General features: G+C 31.8%; 2 protein-coding genes, 2 long non-coding RNA genes and 2 other non-coding genes across 7 annotated transcripts; 5 read left to right on the forward strand and 1 right to left on the reverse strand.

Moving 5' to 3' along the window:
• The first annotated feature begins 1,073 nt into the window (after nt 1–1,073).
• LOC133679102 (actin-depolymerizing factor 2-like) lies at nt 1,074–3,469 on the forward strand. Its single transcript, XM_062101614.1, has 3 exons — nt 1,074–1,229; nt 2,628–2,893; nt 3,005–3,469. The coding sequence occupies exons 1-3, from the start codon at nt 1,227–1,229 to the stop codon at nt 3,153–3,155; spliced, it is 420 nt and encodes a 139-aa protein (XP_061957598.1). The 5' UTR covers nt 1,074–1,226; the 3' UTR covers nt 3,156–3,469.
• Nucleotides 3,470–5,445: 1,976 nt separating this feature from the next.
• Nucleotides 5,446–7,139, forward strand: LOC133680458 (actin-depolymerizing factor 2-like). Its single transcript, XM_062103420.1, has 3 exons — nt 5,446–5,641; nt 6,310–6,575; nt 6,681–7,139. The coding sequence occupies exons 1-3, from the start codon at nt 5,639–5,641 to the stop codon at nt 6,829–6,831; spliced, it is 420 nt and encodes a 139-aa protein (XP_061959404.1). The 5' UTR covers nt 5,446–5,638; the 3' UTR covers nt 6,832–7,139.
• Nucleotides 7,140–9,783: 2,644 nt separating this feature from the next.
• TRNAC-GCA (transfer RNA cysteine (anticodon GCA)) lies at nt 9,784–9,855 on the forward strand. The gene has a single exon. It is a non-coding gene; the product is annotated as a tRNA-Cys (tRNA).
• Nucleotides 9,856–14,456: 4,601 nt separating this feature from the next.
• On the forward strand, nt 14,457–15,137 carry LOC133680603 (uncharacterized). Its single transcript, XR_009836345.1, has 2 exons — nt 14,457–14,624; nt 14,719–15,137. It is a non-coding gene; the product is annotated as an uncharacterized LOC133680603 (long non-coding RNA).
• Nucleotides 15,138–15,900: 763 nt separating this feature from the next.
• Nucleotides 15,901–15,974, reverse strand: TRNAV-AAC (transfer RNA valine (anticodon AAC)). Its single transcript has one exon. It is a non-coding gene; the product is annotated as a tRNA-Val (tRNA).
• Nucleotides 15,975–16,097: 123 nt separating this feature from the next.
• Nucleotides 16,098–19,435, forward strand: LOC133679854 (uncharacterized). 2 transcript variants are annotated; one of them, XR_009836225.1, is made up of 4 exons: nt 16,098–16,701; nt 18,265–18,446; nt 18,671–18,823; nt 18,913–19,435. It is a non-coding gene; the product is annotated as an uncharacterized LOC133679854 (long non-coding RNA). The 2 variants fall into 2 exon arrangements; XR_009836224.1 differs by having other exon boundaries at nt 18,265–18,823.
• Nucleotides 19,436–20,029: the final 594 nt, after the last annotated feature.

Consider the following 20,029-nt stretch of genomic DNA (forward strand, 5'->3'; position numbering starts at 1 on the left):
AGCCCACTGATTCTAAACAGACACCAGCACCGCTCTAACCAAACATATTAAATTCGCACTCTGTAATGGATCAGACGCAACACACGCGCCTCCTCGTCACCCCTTATGTGCATAATGTACACAGATATTTCTGTCATCCAGCTACCGGAATAGACCATGGAACAAAACATTAAACAAGCAGGATAATAGTTATTAAACATGATAATTAAAGGGATCATGCCAGACCATCCATTTCTTTCAAACCCATCCTGGCTGCAGCTTCATAAGAGGACCGTACAAAGCCGTAGGCCTTGGATTCACCATAGACTCGATCAAATATAATTTTCCCTGCTAAAAACATATTTAGCAAGCTATAAAATTTCCATAAAGATATAGAAAATTACAAGAGTTTTTTTTTTAAATTAACAAGGGTATCCGGATTAGTTTGCGTGTACCTCAATTAATCCTACAAATACCATGAGTGTTGAAGTTAATGACTATATAAGCTTTTAGTGATCCTAAAATTTATAAAATTTAAATTAATAATTTTTAAAAATAAAACTCAAAACCTACCCATTAAATCATACATCTCAAAATTACACCGACATCGTGTTAAACAGCTTCTTTTGTGTCATATAAGAAAGCCTGCATGCATCAACACGGAATAATTTGATAGATATTGGTAGCATAGGAAAATGCACGCAGAGATGAAGACGGAAAAAGAAAATTATATATATATTTTTAATTATCTATCTATCTATTAATTTTTAATGTATTTATTGGTTTAATTTACATAATAACTTTCTTTTCGTAAAATAGCATTTTTACAAGACATCATGTGTATAATAATAATAATAATTGGATGTCGGTACGATGTCCTGTTGTCATGCTTGAGCACAATCATGATGATTAATTACGGGGTGTTTTAATAGGAGATTTTAAAAATTTTATTTTTTATTTTTATCTTTAGAATATATTAATATTAAAAATAAGTTTTAAAAAATATTATTTAAATATATTTTAAAATAAATATATTTGAAAAACAACGCTACCGCTTACCTATTTTGAATTCTTATCGGGGAAAAAAAATAGTAGCACGCCACCCTGTTTTCTATTTAGCTCACAATTTGAGCAAACCCCAACTCCGTCCCCTCTCTCTCTCTCTCCCTCTATAAATATCTCTCTATATTACCGGGTCCGATATTTATCCAACTCATTCGTAGACCACCTCCATTCCTCCTATAACCATGGTCAGTCTCTTCTTTCTCACTCTTTACTTTATTGCATCGAACAAATTCTTGGTTTTGATCTATGATTTGCAACTACAGGCGATCAAGTTAAATTTTATAGATCTGATTTTGCCTTACTTTATTTTGATTCTCAGATCTTTCGACTTAATATCTTCTGGTTTGGAGACTTGATATTTTTTTTTAATGTCTGATCCATTGATCTTGATTTGTTTTTTTAATTTGATCTATATATGCCGAGTGCTATTTGCATCAAATTCCATCCTGTGTTTGCTTACCAACAAGGAATGAGGAATTATAGCCCGCGATCCTGCAAAATTCTTGTTAGCGTGCGATCGAGTGGAAAATAGTACGTACATGGATTGGAAACTGGAAAAACCATTAACATGGCGAAAACAAGTTGGATTAGGTTATTGGGCTTATTCTGCTTTATATCTTAGGTTGGTTACAAGATGACGATTCAGACATGATACCATCTTTATCTGGGACTCTTTTTTTTTTACTTCATGGAATCCTTATCTGACAATTGTAGTCTAAAATGGCTGATTTTGATCCCTTATTTTTTTTAATCTTAATTTATTATTAACATTTTGCTAATATTACTAGAGCTTCACTTAGCTATATTCATCTGTCTTTTTTTATGTAAAATAAAAATAAAAAAAAATCTATTTTTCCCTTTGGCAAACGCCTCGGTTAAGTGTTTGTTTTTTACGAAGTGGCTTTGTTTTTTTACTTAGTCTTGTCAAACATCAACTAGTAGGTTACGAATTGCCACAAAATCCTGTGTGCTGCCACTTCGCTTCTTTTTTCTATTCTCTACTACGTAATAACAAACAGAGTTCAAGTGTTCAGCTTTCTTAGAAACCTAATGCCTTCAGTGATTTTATCCTTATCGTCTGAATGCCTTCTACTTTGCCTTATAGGATAGGATGTTTGTTCCAGTCAATTATGGGAGTGGAATGGCTGTGAGAAGATGCATGGTCCATTACTGAATCCGTAATGTGTTGGTAGGGAGAAAATGTGGGCTTTTCAAAAAAGGTCGATCCAGGGTGTTCATAACTTTTAAAAATCCTGGTCAATGTGGTGCTGTTATCTTTCAATCTTCTTGAATGTTCAAGACTTCCAGTCTGCAACTTCTTTCTTTTCTATTCTCTTAAAAACTTTGATGACCGATGTCACAACTTTGGATATTATGTGTAGCAATTTGTGATCCATTGTGCATTAATTAATACCATAAATGTTGAAGCTCTGCTGTTTATGTTGTTTCTCCACCCCTAAGGCTTATCATGTTAATAAAGTATGGATCAATCATATAATAAGAGAGGTTCTTGTTAAAACTTGTCATGAGTGGTTTCATTGCTTCTCCGTCTTACCATATATTATATCTCTTTCAATGTACAGGCCAATGCAGCATCTGGTATGGCAGTGCATGATGACTGCAAGCTGAAGTTTTTGGAGCTCAAGGCTAAAAGAACTTACCGCTTCATAGTTTACAAGATCGAAGAAGAGCAAAAGCAGGTTATTGTGGAAAAGCTTGGCGAGCCTGCCCAAAGCTATGAAGATTTTACTGCAAGCCTCCCTGCTGATGAGTGCCGCTATGCTGTTTATGATTTTGATTTTGTGACTGAAGAGAATGTCCAAAAGAGCAGAATCTTCTTCATTGCATGGTAGTGAAATCTAACATTGTTTATATGCGCGCACACACACACATGTGCGTTTATTGTTTTTGGGCTCTCACTTTTAACTGACGCTCATAATTTTCTGTGTGGTTTACAAAGGTGTCCCGACACATCAAGGGTGAGAAGCAAGATGATTTATGCTAGTTCTAAGGACAGGTTCAAGAGAGAACTAGATGGTATTCAGGTAGAGTTGCAGGCAACCGATCCAACTGAAATGGGTCTCGATGTCATTAAAAGCCGTGCCAGCTAAATACAAGTCTCCCATTTTCGCGGTGGAGGGTTCTATGCACTCTACGTATAAGCGGGATGTTCATAGCTTGTGGCGGTGAACCTGACTGGATTATGATACTGGTTTGTTTGTTTGAGTTTTATCTTATAGTCCTCTTCTGGAACCAAACCAAATTTTTTTTTTTATTATGCTTTTATGATCGATCTTGTAATGAACCTCTGCGATGTGTATCTTTATAGCTGTGCTTACAATCTCTGGTGTATCATCATCTGATGGTAGATAAAACCTGGATTTGTTTTATACATTTCGAAAATGGATGCTTTGACACTTTCTCATGTTTGCATCAGAAGTCCTGCTTTTCTTTAATCCTACCCAATTGGCCTTTCCCAATTTTAGTAGTTATATTTTATTTAGTCATTTTGAAAGTTTTAAGTTTTATAGATACCAAACTTCTGTCCTTTTTAAATATATAATACAAGAATTAGCAATATAGAGGTAGAAAAGGAATAACCTACTAGAATCAGAGCTCTTTTTTTTTTTATTTAAAAAAAAAACCTTGATCCCTCTATAGCTGATCTTAAAAATACACTCTCCACATCAATCTTGTGCATTAAAAGAAATTTAATAAGTGTTTCTAGATACTGGTTCAAAGTCAATATCAATTAATGAATAATTTGTGTTTTTTTAAATTGTGGTTTTTCTGCAAAAATAGTTGACAATGATAATGAAATGGAGGGAGTAATTATTTCTGAAAAATTATTATAAAATGAAGAGTAAACGAGAGTTTTAAAAAAATTAACATCCACCGTAAAATATAATACTAACTGGAAATCAATTTATTAATCAAAGTAGCTCTGCAATGAACTAGCATCCCTTTCCCTAGCATTACCTCGACCTATTTCTATGCAGTCTCTGAAATTGTTTGTGTTAAACATATGGGTTATAGATTCATGAAATTTAATTAATGATCAAGGAAGTTTGTTTATTCTTTAATTTTCTACATTAAGGCTTGGGTCAACATTTCAAAAAATTATTAAATTTTTTTAAATACATCAAATCAAAATCAATATAGGATTACATTTCAGATAATTTTTTAAAAAATCTTAATTATATATAAACTGATTTGAAAATACTCTTAATGTCTAAAAAAGCATTTTTTTTTTTTTATATATTTTTTGCTATATCCAAGTTCACATGAAAAAAAAAGTATTAAAGAAAATTGATGGCTGGCCCAACTCTAATCAGAGCTCTCTTCTTAAAAGACTTTCTGGTCAGACCAAGAAAGCAATGTAACTGGACTGCTCGATTGGTAGTAGCATGGTTTATTAAAGTATTTTTTTATGTAAAAATATATTAAATTAATATATATTTTAATTTTTTTTATTTTTTTTAATATTAGAATGTTAAAACAATTTAAAAACATAAAAAATTTTAATTTAAAATGAAGAAAAAAATATTTTTTTTAAAAATATTTTTGAAATACAAAAATAAATGATATCTTAGTTAAAAGGGTAGATAAAATTTGGTAGTGCGGCTGACTATATATTAAAAAATAATTTTTAAATTTTAAATTATTTTGATAGATTAATATTAAAAATTAATTTTAAAAAATAAAAAAATATTATTTTAATATATTTTTAAATAAAAGTATTTTACTTCAATTCCAAATAAAAAAAATAACAAGTGTCTGATTATCATTGGTTATGCATACTTTATCCTTGTTGTGGCGCTGGAGCATCATCATGTTATTGATTTACTTGCATCAGAAGAATATAAATTAATGGAGCCACCAGAAATATCCCAAAGTTATTACTTAATTATAGCTTAGTCCCTTAATATTGTCAACAATGATTGATTGATCCTCATATTTTTATAGATTTTAGATTTCATCCTTATATTCTCAATCTAATTATATACCGATCAAATAACTATTGTATTATTTCTGAATTCTGATGCTATACAAATTAATTAGTTCTAGTATGGGGACTAAGTTATATTAACTCCCAAAGCTATTAGTAAGACGTAAAATGAGTAAATTATAATTTAGTCCCTATATGTTTCTAAAACAAATAATTTAATTTGTCTAGTTTCAAAAATAATTACTTAATAACCATGAAGAAAAAATAACAGAAAGATCAGTGCCCCCTCTACATTTCACCGATGAAAATAAACAACGGCACCAAGTTATAAGAAAAAAGGTATAGGGAGTAGTTAATTATTTGTAAGAATATAGGAACTACATTGTTTATGTATTAAAAATATAAGGACCAAATTATAATTTAACAAACTTTTAAATTCTGAATTCCATTAACTGAGAAATAAAGAAAAAGAAACCAGCAAGAGGGAGAGAGACACAGGGGAGAACCTCCATTATCTCTCAAAAAGTAAAAGCCTGTGTTGAATCGAAGAAAGCAAAACCCTAAAAACCGTGTCTCTGTCTCTGTGAATCTGGTGTTTTCCTTGCCTTGTTATTTTTGCCTCTGATCCCTATAAGAAGGAAAATCATGGTGAGTGTATTTTTTTAGTATTTTACATGTTTTGATCTCTATTATTCCTTGTCTGTTTTTAAGTGACGACTGACGACCGATGATGCTTTAGATCTGAGAGTTTATCTTTAATTTCTTTTGTCGTTGGGCTTCCACTACTACTACATGGTTGAAAATGATAGATCTTATGATACTTCGTACTAGTTGATGCTCTTAATTTTGACCCATCGTGTCTCGTGTATTTTCTGTAAGTAAACGTGATGTTGAATTCATAAATAAATAGTTGCTGATTTTTGTCTCATCTTGATTTGTAAATTGTTTTTTGTTTGCTGTGAGATGTGAGGATTAGGGTATGGTTCGGCTCATTACTAATGTACTAAAACTCCAAAATTTGAAATCTTTTTGCAATCAATGTGGTCCCTTTATCAGTATTTGCAAGATTTGATAGACTAATGTCATAACTTTGAATATTATTAAGTCATGGTACATTAATTAATTAATTAGTTCTGTAAATTTAGAAGCTTGTGTGGTATCGATCTCGCCGACTGTGTTAATAAAGAAAGATCAAAGAGATGATAATAGAGGGTCTTTGCTTTTCAGGAACGTTCAGGAATCGCTCACCTGAGTGAGCACTTTCATTCTTTGTTTCCCCATCTCACCGTGTGTTGTGTATCTCTCTCTGTGTACAGGCCAACGCAGCATCTGGTATGGCAGTGCATGATGACTGCAAGCTGAAATTTTTGGAGCTGAAGGCTAAAAGAACTTACCGCTTCATAGTTTATAAGATTGAGGAAAAGCAAAAGCAGGTTATTGTGGAAAAGCTTGGTGAGCCTGCCCAAAGTTATGAAGATTTTACCGCAAGCCTCCCTGCCGATGAGTGTCGCTTTGCTGTTTATGATTTTGATTTTGTGACTGCAGAGAATGTCCAGAAGAGCAGAATTTTCTTCATTGCATGGTAATGAAATCTAACATTATTTATATTTGTGTGCGCTCGTGCTTTTATTGTTTTTGGGCTCTCACTTTTAACTGACGCTCATAATTTTCTTTGTGGTTTACAAAGGTCTCCCGACACATCAAGGGTGAGAAGCAAGATGATTTATGCTAGTTCTAAGGACAGGTTCAAGAGAGAACTAGATGGCATTCAGGTAGAGTTGCAGGCAACCGATCCAACTGAAATGGGTCTCGATGTCATTAGAAGCCGTGCCAGCTAAATACAAGTCTCCCAATTTCGCGGTGGAGTTTGATGCACTCTACATCTGAGCGAAATGCTTATGGCTTGTGGCAATGAACCCGACTGAATTATGAGATTGGTTTGTTTGTTTGAGTTTTACCCTTCAGTCCTCTTCTAGAACCGATCTGGTGATTCTGGTTCTATTTCTATGATCCGTCATGTAATGAACTTATGGGATGTGTGTTTCCTTATAGCTATGTTTGCAATCTATGGTGTATCATCATATGATGGTAGTGAAACCAGGATTTGTTTCTACAACTCTGCGAATGGATGTTTGACTCTTTCTTAGATTTGTTCTTACAACCCTGTTCTATTTCCAGTCTTGGCATTGTCATTGAAGCGTTGGTGTGGATAGTTCATTTTATACATGGACGTGCTAACGAAAAGCTAATCTGCCTTTCTTCTATAATAATTTCTTTTCCCTTATACTTGCAACTGATTGTTTCGAAATTATTTTATACAAGATTCTTTTCTCCTGGTGGCGGCACCAGCATCCTGATAAGTTCAAACTTGTAAGTATTCTGGCATCGCTGTTGTTGTTTGTACTGAAAACACTGGTTCCCTGATCATAAAATGCACTTGTTGACGGCTGAATCATATAAGCATCCTCTTTCTTACCTTCCAAAGAGGAAGATTCTGAGAAAATATACTTCCATGAAAAATTATCTGCTACCTCTATCTATTCTACTTGTTGACGGCCCCCCGGGTGAGAAATTTCAAATTTCTATCCCTTGGTTTCATACACCAACAACAAATGAAAAAACGCCATTTGGAAATCAATTTAATTATCAATTTTTCAGAACAGTGTTATGATTCAAGGTCATGAGAAACAGTAGATTATAAATGGAAAATAACGCGTATAAAAATCTTTCAAGCAGAGAATGTTGCTAGCCCATTTCTCATATCTGAATATCGATTCTCTGCAACATGATTGCTGTGAAAAATTCAAACAAAAAACAAATCAAAGTGGCACATTAATTGATCGCAAAAACATGGAAATGATTGGAACTGAATAATTTCAAGAAAATAAAAGTTTGCACCGAGAATCATTGCTAGTTACAACAGGCCTGATTAGTGGGCTACTAGAACTTATCAACCAATTTTAGTGAATAAAACTAGATGGGTGTCCCGTCTTTGCTGCAGCCGAGTTGATATATATATATATATATATATATATATATATATATATATATATATAACTAAGTTAAAGACATCAATTTTAAAGGATGAAAATAAATTTTTTTTTTTTAAAAAGCTTGATCCAATCAAAGTTGGCATTAAAAACTTGTAATAAAAAATAAAAATAAAAAGAAGCAAGGAGCAAATTTAACATAAAAAAAGGAGAAAATAATAAAATGATGTAAAAACTCAATCCAGTTTGAGCTAGCATGAAATGTGTGTCCGGACCACAAGGTCAAAAAATCATCATAGAAAGCAAAAAAAAAGAAGAAAAAGTTTAATCTTTAATAAATTCAATGTTGAATGATAAAATTAAAAAATAAAATACATAAAAAAGTTTGATATTAATCCGGGTTAAAATTTCATATCTGTGACTTTGGTCATAAGACTTGGATCACTATATATATATATAAAAAAACGATGCTCAATTCTAAACAAATCAAATATTCAAGGATAAAATTACAAAAATAAAATCAATTTCAAGAAAGGAACAAAATTAAAAATAGCAATTAAAAAAATAAAAGTCAATTCTCATATAAAAATCAAATGATTAGGGATGAAGTTGAAAACATATATATTTTTAAAATAACAATAAAAATAATAAGAACTAAATTTGATATAAATACCAAATAGAACAAAATTTTAAGGGATGAAATTGAAAAAAAGAAGATCCAAAACAAATAAAGAGTAATCAAAAAAATGAAGATCATAATTAAAATAAAAAGAAAAAGAAAATGGAGGACTACTCTTAATTGTGGTTGGATTGACATGTTTTACAAGGGGAAAAGGAAGAAAAAAAATCTAACCGTCACCTAACCATCTTAATATAAATTACACGAGCCACCCTAATAAATGAACCTCAATGTTATCTTTCGAAAGAGATGATGGTCAGCCTAACAGTTAAAGAAGAAAAAGTTGAATATACCCTTGCCCTAACAATTAAGTAAATTTAACTTTTGAGGGTATGTTAGACATTACATTATGCAAATAGAAGGTTAAAAGACTTTTTTATTCCAATTCAATTTTGTAATAGCAAATATATCCCATGAAAAATACTATATTGCCCTTGTAAGCATGCAAAGGCTTAAATGGTTAATGATAAAATGTTAATTTCACTGTGAAAATCTAAAGTGAAATTTAAGTGTATGCACACTGAAAGACAAAATTCTTTTAGCTTTTGTTTTAATAGCAAGGCTTATTTTAGCTTCATGTTGGTTACCCTATAATTAAAATTAAAATTATAAGAAAAAACTAAGCCTACCCAGTCTTTTACTATGAAGCAAGACTCAAAGGGTTGTGAATTATAACAATGCATTAACGATTTTTCCCTCTATAATTGTAAGGAAAATGAGAGTTTTTAGAGTTAAAATGGTCTTTTCATAAGATTAAATTGACATTACACTATTGACGCTGCCCTTTACCAAAACCACACTTTAGGTGTGTGTAAAATTATAGTAGTGGTGGCGATTCAAAGTGCTTTTTGTTTAGAAATGTATTAAAATATTTTTTTTTAAAAAAATTTATTTTTAATATCAATACATTAAAATAATTTAAAAATATAAAAAAATATTTAAAATATAAAAAAATACAATTTACATCGCGTTCCGAGATAGGGCCTTCTTGTTGCTTCTTTATGCTCTCTTGCATTTTCTTTTAGCGTAAACGACGTCACACTCGCATGAGTCTATGAATGTTGACGTCACAATAAAATATATATGTCTATATATATATTGATCTCAAATGATAAGCACAGGGGTCCATAGCTCAGTGGTAGAGCAATTGACTGCAGATCAATAGGTCACCGGTTCGAACCCGGTTGGGCCCTTTTTATGTATTTATTTTATTATAAATTATTGTGCCACCCTTTCTTGAAAACAGTATAATATCTCATCCCTTACTGTGCACTGAATTTATTTAAATATAATTAATGTAAACAAAAAGTAAATTTACATCATCGCTCAGAATTGTTTCAGACACTTCTATTGCACATATTTCAAACAAAGAAATCATAGCTAAACTATCATTAAAAAATAAAATTGTTAAGCCAATAAATATATTTAATCGTTATGAATAAAAAAAATAGTAAATTTAACAGCTATTTTAAATTTCTAACATTATGATAAAATAAATTACATCAAGGATAAAATATTTTTTTATATTTTATTTTGTCTTATCTATCATAATCAAATATAATAAAAAAACAATCATTTTATCTTATACATCATTACCACCAAATACATCTTCATCTCATTTTCTATCATATTTTCCTCTCATCCCTTCCAAAATAGTAATCCAACATTATTCTATATCTAAATATCAACTTACTGCTATCAAGTATGATAGAAAAAGAAAAGAGCGTAGATTGGTCTGGATTCATAAAAGTTGTTGTTACAGTAGAACACTGATACCAAGTTAAGGTTTCTGAATATAATAGGAGGCTGTAACAACAAATATCAACTATCCTCCTGTATTTATATATGTAGAGTTGAATATAATAGCAAGCATAGTATACATAATACACATGATTATGATTCTATACAAGGTAAATATATGTTCATATAAGCATGGGCGAAATTAATGAGAGGCAAGCAGAGACCTGGGTCCTTGCAAAACATTTCAAATTTTTTATTACTTAATACTTAAGTGTGGGAAGGTGGAATATTTTTTATTTTAAATAGATAGGCCTTCTAATAATAAATTACTATTTCTTTATATACAAGAATTAAACATACATTTGCTTTCCTTTAACTTTAAAACTCTTTATTTAATGCCCTCCACATGGAAAGAAAAAACATAAACAACCTTTTCAATTCAATTACCTTTGTCGTCTTCTCTATCTTTGGAGCCCTAACACAAAAGGTAAAAAATAGAAATAAAAATACGAATGACGAAGCGGAAAGGCTGAAAGCAAAGCCACAAATTAATTCATCTTTTATCAAAACAAGTTAATTGGTGACCCAAACTTAAAATCTATTTTTGTTTTGTTTTGGGATGTTTGTTAAGAATTTGATGAGGTTTTTTTATAATTCTGCCTTTTTCGCTATTTCCCCCAAATCTTCTAGTTTTACCATTTTTTTTTTGAATTCTTGTTATAATAAATTTTTTTCTAATTAATTAGATATATTTTATGGGTTTATTTCGATTATGCTTGGATTTTTTTATGTTTTGTTTTTAGAGAGCCACCAAAATTACCAATTTTTTTTTCCTCACATGTACCTTACTATCACCAGGTCCAATAGACAATTAGACACAATCTTTCTAGCTAGATTGAGTTCTTTGAATAGTACATACCCAGCTTTGATTTAGTGTAGGTTTTCTTCTTTAGGAACCAATAATCCCATTTTTTTATGTCAGATTTGCTTTTATATATCAGTTTTTTTTAATATGTTAATTTTGCTTTTATATGTCAGTGTGGTTTACATGTAGAAATTTATTTTTGGTTCTGATTATTGCTTCAACACATCGTCATTTGTCTTCAGTTTTAAAATAAAAAACAATAAAAATTTATGATGTTTTGATTTTAGGTTGAACCATGAACAAAATAAGAAGAATTATTCTTTTTTTGAGAAAAAAAGGGAAAAATATTGATAACTCACAGCCTAGTGAACCAATTCTAATGTGTAATGTTGAAATTATGGTTGAGCAGCCCCAATGTGCTTCAGTTTACGAAGAACTTGTATTGATTAGTGAGCAACCTCCTACTAGAATCAATATTGCTCATTTAATTTGAGATCCAAGCAATCGTCTTTAAATTTAGAAATACCTGATTAATCAACTAGATGAAATTCGAAGGGCATACTTTAATTTGAGGTCATATCAACTTTTGATGTCTAAATATTCGCTGACTGATGAAAAAATCCTTGTTGATTTTAGTCTTATTGGTTCAAAAGTTATCCATGACTTGAATATTTAGAGAAAAATACTATATATTTTTTTTCATTTCTATATATTTCTAAGTAAGCCATCTGGAAAGCCAGGATCAAACACATTTACTGTTAAAGGATTCATTTGTTGGAAGAAAGTTAATGATGAGGAACGATGTGTTTTTTTGAATCATATAAGAAAATGTCCAAATTCAGCTCATAGATTTGCTACCAGGTGCTTGGAAAATTTGAAAGATCAGTCATGTCATATTGAAAAGGTAGTTAAGAGGCAAACTACTCAAGAAATTCTAAATAATCAATTGCGTATTATAACTTTAATAGATATTGTTCGTTGGCTCACATTTCATGCATATGCTTTTAGAGGGCATGGTGAACATCCAGAATAAAAAAACCAAAGTAATTTCTTGAAATGGTGGAACTTTTAGCATCATACAATAAACAAATATGTGCTTTTATTTTGGGTAATGCTCCACAAAATACTGAATATACCTCACATCAAATTCAAAAGAAATTTTACATGTCTTTGCCAGAAATGTCTAGTCTTTAATTTATCATGAGATTGGTGATGCAAGATTTTGTTTAATTGTTGATGAAGCTCGAGATGAATCCAGAAGAGAGCAAATGGCCCTTGTTATTAAGTTTGTTGATAGAAGTGGATTTATATGAGAATGATTTTTGGATATAGTTCATGTCAAAGATACAACTGCTTTAACTTTTAAGGAAGAGATTTTTTTTTGTTTTATCTCATCACAATCTCGATGTTCAAAATAGTAGGGGCCAAGGCTATGATGGTGCTAGTAATATGCGTGGAGAGTGGAATGATTTGCAAGCTTTATTCATTAATGATTGCCCTTATGCATATTATGTACATTGCTTAACTCATCAATTATAATTGACTCTTATTGCTGCGGCTAGAGAAATATCTGATGTTCACACTTTCTTTCAGAATTTGATTTTTATTGTTAACATTGTTAGTGCTTCTTGCAAGCATAATGATGAATTACCGGTTTTTCAAGCAGCTAAAATTGAACATTTAGTCAATATTGGTGAGATTGAAACGGGTAAAATAGTCAATCAAGTAGGTGGTTTGCAACGACCTAGAGATGGTAGATGGAGTTCGCACGTCAAATCAATTTGCATTTTGATAAAAATATATGGGGCAATTTGCTTGGTTCTTGAAAACACTGCTTTAGATAGATCTACTTATTCTTTACGTGGTGATGTGGTTTTTTCATTTAAGTTGCTAATGTCATTTGATTTTGCATTCATCTTACATGTAATAAAGAATGTTATGAGAATTATTGATGTGCTTTACTAAGCCTTGCAACAAAAATCTCAAGACATTTTAAATGTTATGCATTTGGTGACTACCATAAAGACTTTAATTTAGAAGTTAAGAAATGATGATTGAGAAACTCTTTTAGAAGAAGTGACATCATTTTGTAAGCATCAAGACATTGAAGTTCCTGATATGGATGCTTGTTTTTCTAGTGTGGGACGATCTTGTTGTAAAAAAAATCAGTAACAGTTGAGCATCACTACCAAGTTGATATATTTACAGTTATCATTAATCAATAATTGTAAGAGCTAAATAATAGATTCGATGAGCAGACGATCGAGCTTTTTAAGTTGAGCACAACTTTAGATCTTAAAAATAGTTATAAATTATTCAGTGTTGAAGATATATGCTTACTTGTTGACAAATTCTATCCTGAAGATTTTTCTGACAAAGAAAAAATTCATTTGAGATTTTAGTTGCAACATTATGAACTTGATACACTCAATCATCCAAAGTTAAAGAATATGTCATTGGGTGCTGATTTATGTCAAGGATTGGTTGAAACAGAAAAATTAATAATTTATCCACTCATTGACAGGTTGATTCAGCTTATTTTGACTCTTCATATTTCAACAATAATTACTGAACGAGTTTTTTCAGCGATGAAGATTGTTAAAACAAGACTTTGTAATTGGATGGAGAATGATTTTCTTGAATATTATTTGATTATTAATATAGAAAAAGAAATTGTTAAAAGATTCACAATTGATATGATAATCGATGATATCTATTTTATAAAAGAACGACGAACACAATTAAAATAAATATGTAAGAATTATTTTTTTTTATTTTTTATTTTATTTCAAAATTTATCAAATATAAATAATACTTCACTTTAATTAATATTTCTTATATACTTTATATGTTTATATTTAATAAAAACAAATGCCAACAAAATTAAAATAATAAATATATTATAAAGATAAAATTAACTCCATATCATTTAGCCGTCCCTCGTAAGTAACCCTACCTCCGCTCCTGCGTATAAGCTCCTGCGTATTAGCTAACCGTAAAATTCCTTATCGAGAATTTACGCGTAAGGTTTTGGATATACACGGAGCACAAAATCTTTCAAACATAAAATATATTAGTATAAGGGAGGGCAGCTAGCTAGCTAGATGTTCATACGAAAACATGCGTGCATCCTTTTTATCCTTATCTCTGCCAAAGCAATCAACTTGCGAACTTAATTATTAGTTTATTGGCTGGCTGCTAGAGTAAAAGTCAATGATCACCAACCAACGGCCACCAATTATGAATGCTACGCTATAAATATGCCCACCTCAATCTCAAAAAAACTAAATCAGAACAAGCTAGCTGGAAACAATACTAACAGGTGAAAAGGAGAAGAAATGGCATCTATCTGTCAAGGTAATGGATATTCTTTCTCTCTGAAATTAAGCAGTAATTGAAAACGTCATGTCCATAGTTTGTTTTGACTTACATATAACCTGTGTACATGCAGGTAAGAGTTCATGGCCGGAGCTTCTTGGAGTAGACGGGAAGTGCGCTGTCGAAACGATCGAGAAGGAAAACTCTCTGGTTGAAGCTATAATTGTGCCAGAAGGATCATCAATCATCGAGGATTTTCGGTGCGATAGGGTTTGGGTTTGGGTTGATAAATATGGCATTGTTTATCTAGTCCCTGTAATTGGTTAAGATCCAAAAACTGCGATATATTCTTGTGATAATTGTTAAGGAATATTGCTGTGGAACTGTGGACTGTACCTAGAATAAAAGAATAAAATGGAGGAAGGAGCCAGGATCCAGGATCCAGGATCCAGGATCCATGTCTGTATTGCAATCTTGATAAAAGTTGCATTTCTCTATGTATTTCTCAATTATAAATATACAGCCCTTAATAATGGAGTTATATGTGATTAATTATATTTTACCAGTATATTTGATCACCATGCATGAACGGCATGATCATGAGTTATTCAGCGCTATCTTTTCTACGTGTAAAGGTTGCTTCTTCGATCAGTTTCCTTTGTTCATTTTCTTAGAGAAGGAAATGGCATTGATGACAATCCAGTTTTGACTTCTTTCCAAAGAAAAATCTATAGCAAATTAATGTTGTATGAATAATAAATATTTTAATAAAAAAATTGCAAAAATAAAATAAAATAAAGCACGTTAGTAAGATAGATGTGTTTTCATTAGAAAGATACTTTTTATTATTTTTTCAAATCATTTAGTTTTATTTTTTATATTTTTTTTATTGCTTATAAATTTTATTAAATAAAAAACATAAAATAAAAAAAAAAGATTAACAAGAAAATGAGGAATTTACTAGCAAATTATTTTTGTTTCAATTAAATTTAAATTATTACTATTCTTATGATATTTTTATTATCATATAATTAAATAAAAAAATTAAAACTCTTAGTCACATCACATCATATATTTTAATTTACATCTATCTTTTAGTTTTTAAATTTATCTTTGATTAGCGCTAATAATTATTTTTAATATTTTTTTATCATGTCTATATTTTTAAATAATTTCAGGAATGAAAAGAAAAAAAAATAGAAATTGTTTTAAAAAAAGCACCTAGAGAAGTAAGATTCAAATTTTTAGGCGAGGCAAACAAAATTCCATAGAAGATGGAAAAGAGAATCCCACAGAAGCAAAAAGGTTATAAAAATGGCGTCGCCCGGACTCGAACCGGAGACCTTCAGTGTGTTAGACTGACGTGATAACCAACTACACCACGACACCTTTATGCGAAGACTTTTTCAAAATACATTATTATTCAATATTGAAAAAATAACAACAAGGATAGAGGTATGAAAAGAGAGCGTGGAAGTACGCGCCAATTTCCTCCAACACTTTAAACATTTTGGGCATTCTCTGAAGCACACTCTCTTACTTCGAGGAAACACTCCTCCTCCTCGTAAATCAATTTCTTCCTCTATTGCTTTCTCCATCGTATTTTTCTGATTTTAGGTTAAAAGAAAAATAAAATGTCAAGCACTTTGGACATGTCCCTTGATGACATCATAAAAAATAGCAAAAAAATCCGGATTCTGTATTTCCCGGGGCCGTGGACGAGACCGCCCTTCCGGAACCGGTCCTGCTCGCCGCTTCCCCATCCATTGATAGATGAATAAACTATGTGCAGGGATTTTATTCCGAAGTGGGTGAACTGAAAAGGTATTCAATCCATTACGAACGGAGCGGCAGATCGAAGTTATCTAACTCATGCTTGGCATACCCTACGTACTTCTGATGGATTCTTTGTGTCCTGCTGTAGTTCAGAATACCTTTTTTCCTTAGGGAACGGCAGAAGTTGTCTTCATACGACCAGCTGAAGCTGTGGCTGCTGTTACGAGGTTCAACAAGGTTCAGCTTGATGGGAAACCTATGAAGATAGAGATCGCGGGAACAAATTTGCACCCCCTCATGCTAATGCCGCTTTTGGGAATTCTAATGGACTTTCTGGACGGTAAGCCTCCCCGCCTATTCTTCTCTGTGTTACTTGGCTACTGTAACATTTCTCTTTATTGTTTGCCTGTTGTCAGTTGTGTTGTTCATTATTCCTATGATCTTGGTTGTCGTCTTCTGGCAAAATATGTTGAGAACTTGTGTTTTGATACTGTCATTGGTTGCTAATTTTGTGCCATTGTGTCTAATTGCTGCCAAATTATTTTCAGAATTTTTGTTCCATCATTTATTTCTCTTGTTATAGGAAAGTCTTGAACTTTGTTGGCCAATCACAGTACATTATATGCAGAATTTCATAAGGATGATTATCTGCTGCTCAATTAAGTTTTAGCATCTAAGGGCCTTTTCATTTTTGCTTATGCATATGATCTTGAAATCTTGTGTTGTTGTGCATGATTTTGGTAGTAGTGGGCTTCGCTGTACATCGGTTGGTTAGAACTTAAAAGTTAGTCTGACTGACATTCGTGTATGGTAGATGCTTTTTCTGCCTTTGAGGTCTTGGATTTGGTGGTGCCTGCTGTACTATGTCAAAATATCAGAATGACCTCAATTTGTTATAAGTAAGGATGTATCTTCCCCAGCAAATAATTAAACTTTGTATTTGATTTGGTGAGATAATAAAAAATAACTGTGTGAAGAAGGTTGAAAGAGAGTTGAGTAACTAGAGAGAGAAAGAAGGAAAAAAAGAAGTTAACTGAGCATGAGTCTCAATGTAGTACTACTAAATTACTAGAAGTTGGAATTGCTTCTTTTTTGTGGAACCTTGGAAATAAGAACAAATGGAAGTCAACCAAAACTATCAAGAACTCTTTTTTTTTTTTAAATAATGGGTTGTATCTTCAAAATAACAGCCATAACAGCTGTTACTGTTATATAATGCTGTTAGGGCTGATTTTTATATGAATCGTTGTTGCATCCTCTGTAATGGCTGAAAATTGAAAGGAGGTTGTCCGAATTCATCAAATAGTGACTGTTATGTTATATAACTGCCTGTTTTTAAAACTTCTAGCAGCCTTGCACATTCATCCATATTTCAATTTACAAACCTCAAATCCTTTGCTTTGATCGAAACCCTAAAATCTCCAATTTCCCAAACTCATAACCACCTTATACACTTGTAGGACAACCAAATATGTCCTGCATCATGCAGATCCTCTTTTAATCATCTCTTTGTGAGTATTTGTTTTTTAATTTGGTTGAGTCATGTAATTCAGAGTTTCAAAACAAATTGTGCCTGAATCACACAATTAATATCCATATCCAGGTCACCCAGCAATTCATACTGTTTTGTGTGTGATTGAGTTCATAGTTGATTTTTCAGATTCATATCAAGAATTGTAAGATTCTTACATCTACATCTGTATGCGAGTGGCATGCAATTTCATTTATCATCCGAACATGTTTTTCTTTTAAACAAAGGAAAAAAGACCTAAACATATTATTAATGCAACTATTATTTGGTACCGAGACTGGAATATGCTGGTTTGTGTCCTCGCCCAGAGAACTGTACTAGAATTGTTATTGTTCTTGTTCATTCATGGGTTTCCATTTGATTATTCTGCAGTGTACGAAGTAGAGGTGGTGCATTGGGACAACTACATGGCGGCGGCGGCGGACTTGGAAGGGGCCGTGGACGTGGAAGGGGCTGTGGTGAAAAGGTATCTGCTGAAGATCTTGATGCAGATTTAGAGAAGTATCATTCAGAATCAATGCAGATAAATTGAAGTCATTTCCGGTGTCTTGGTGGTAGGTCCTACATCTTTCGTGCATTGCTTTTGTGTGCTTGTTCATGCAGCAATGGAACTATCTTCTATGTCTCAGCCAAGTTGTATTAGTGATTTCGTAAATACTTGTTAGAGAAAAATATTAGAATCTTTATTGTGGAAGTCTGGGCTTTTATTGTGTATTGTTCTTTGATGTGGGTTGATGGGGAGCTATCTCTATGTAATGCACTCTTGCTTTTTGTTTAGCTTCGTGATTTTATAGGTTGCGGTGGGAAGAACTATTTTCTTTGACAGAAAAGTGTGTCTACAAAGGGCAGAGAATCAAACTTTGTCACGAGCTGTGCCGTGCTGTGATGTCTATTGGTTCCCTCTTCATCGTAAAATCAGGGAGATATGGAGGTAGATTTCTTCATATTTCTTCCATTGCTATGGATTGTTTTTAACTGTTCGTGCTGGCCCCTTGGTAATGTTGGTTTTTTAATGGTCAGGTTCTCGAATAAGCTGCATCTATTCTGTCCGGTGAAATATCAGTTCCCTGATTGTTTCATGACTGCTGATGCAGCTCATAATAGTGACTGCAACTTGCATCTCTGCTTCATTCAACCTGATGATGTTGAAAACGTAGGTGGATATAGAGCTTGGAATATGGTTTGCAGCTGGAATATCTGTGGGTGCTGGTTAAACTACACTGACGAGTGAGAGCTTTGCACTGCCTTCTGCATTCTTCGAAGGTCCTGCTTTTGCGTCAGAATGCAGCTGGTTAACCCTCGATAGTCATTAGGCTTGCGCAAATCATCTTGGGCACGAGAGGGTAAATCTAACACTTCTTGAATTGCAATTTGAAAGCTGCAATTGCATCCAGACCACTGCTCTTGCTAAGTTCACTATATTCCTAACCAACAATTGTATGTCATTTCGTGGAGTTAGTTTGGTGCTGTTGAGAAATATAGCAGCATTCCAATTTTTTGGAGAGAAAAACAAACTTTTTTAAAAAACTTTATTTGAAGACAATATTTCTCATATTTTCTAAATTCGTACTAAGTTTGAAAAATATATTTTTGAAGTTCGATACAATTTTCTTTTAGATGCTTGTCATTGTTTTTCAAATTAAAAAAAAAATCAAAATAATGAATAATATGATATTCTTCTTTTATATGCAAGCATATTTAATTAGTGTTATAAATTTACTTTTTTTTATCAGAAATATAATTTAAAATATTTATTTTCTTGAGTTAATAATTATAATTTATTCATGATAATTTTTAATTTAAATAAAATAAACACTTTATAATTAGATTACCATAAATATGAATATTAGGTGTTAATTTTTTTATATGCATGAAATAGTTATTATCTTGACTTATTTCTTTATTTTTCGATAGGATATAATTTTTTTTTCACTGTCCTTCCCATAACCCTCGCAAAGGTTGTTTGATCACTTTTTTTTTTATTATTTATTTATCTTGACAATCCATTTAACATGAAAAAAATATTAAATTAATATTAAAAAAAACATTTTGCACGTGTGCTTACCGCTGGTAAATGCGCTTTCAAATACCACTACAGCTAGGGTTTAGACATGATCGGTTGCCGGTGCTTTGAAGT

The sequence above is a fragment of the Populus nigra genome, chromosome 19 (assembly GCF_951802175.1).
Source record: "Populus nigra chromosome 19, ddPopNigr1.1, whole genome shotgun sequence".
NCBI classification, from domain to species: Eukaryota; Viridiplantae; Streptophyta; class Magnoliopsida; order Malpighiales; family Salicaceae; genus Populus; species Populus nigra.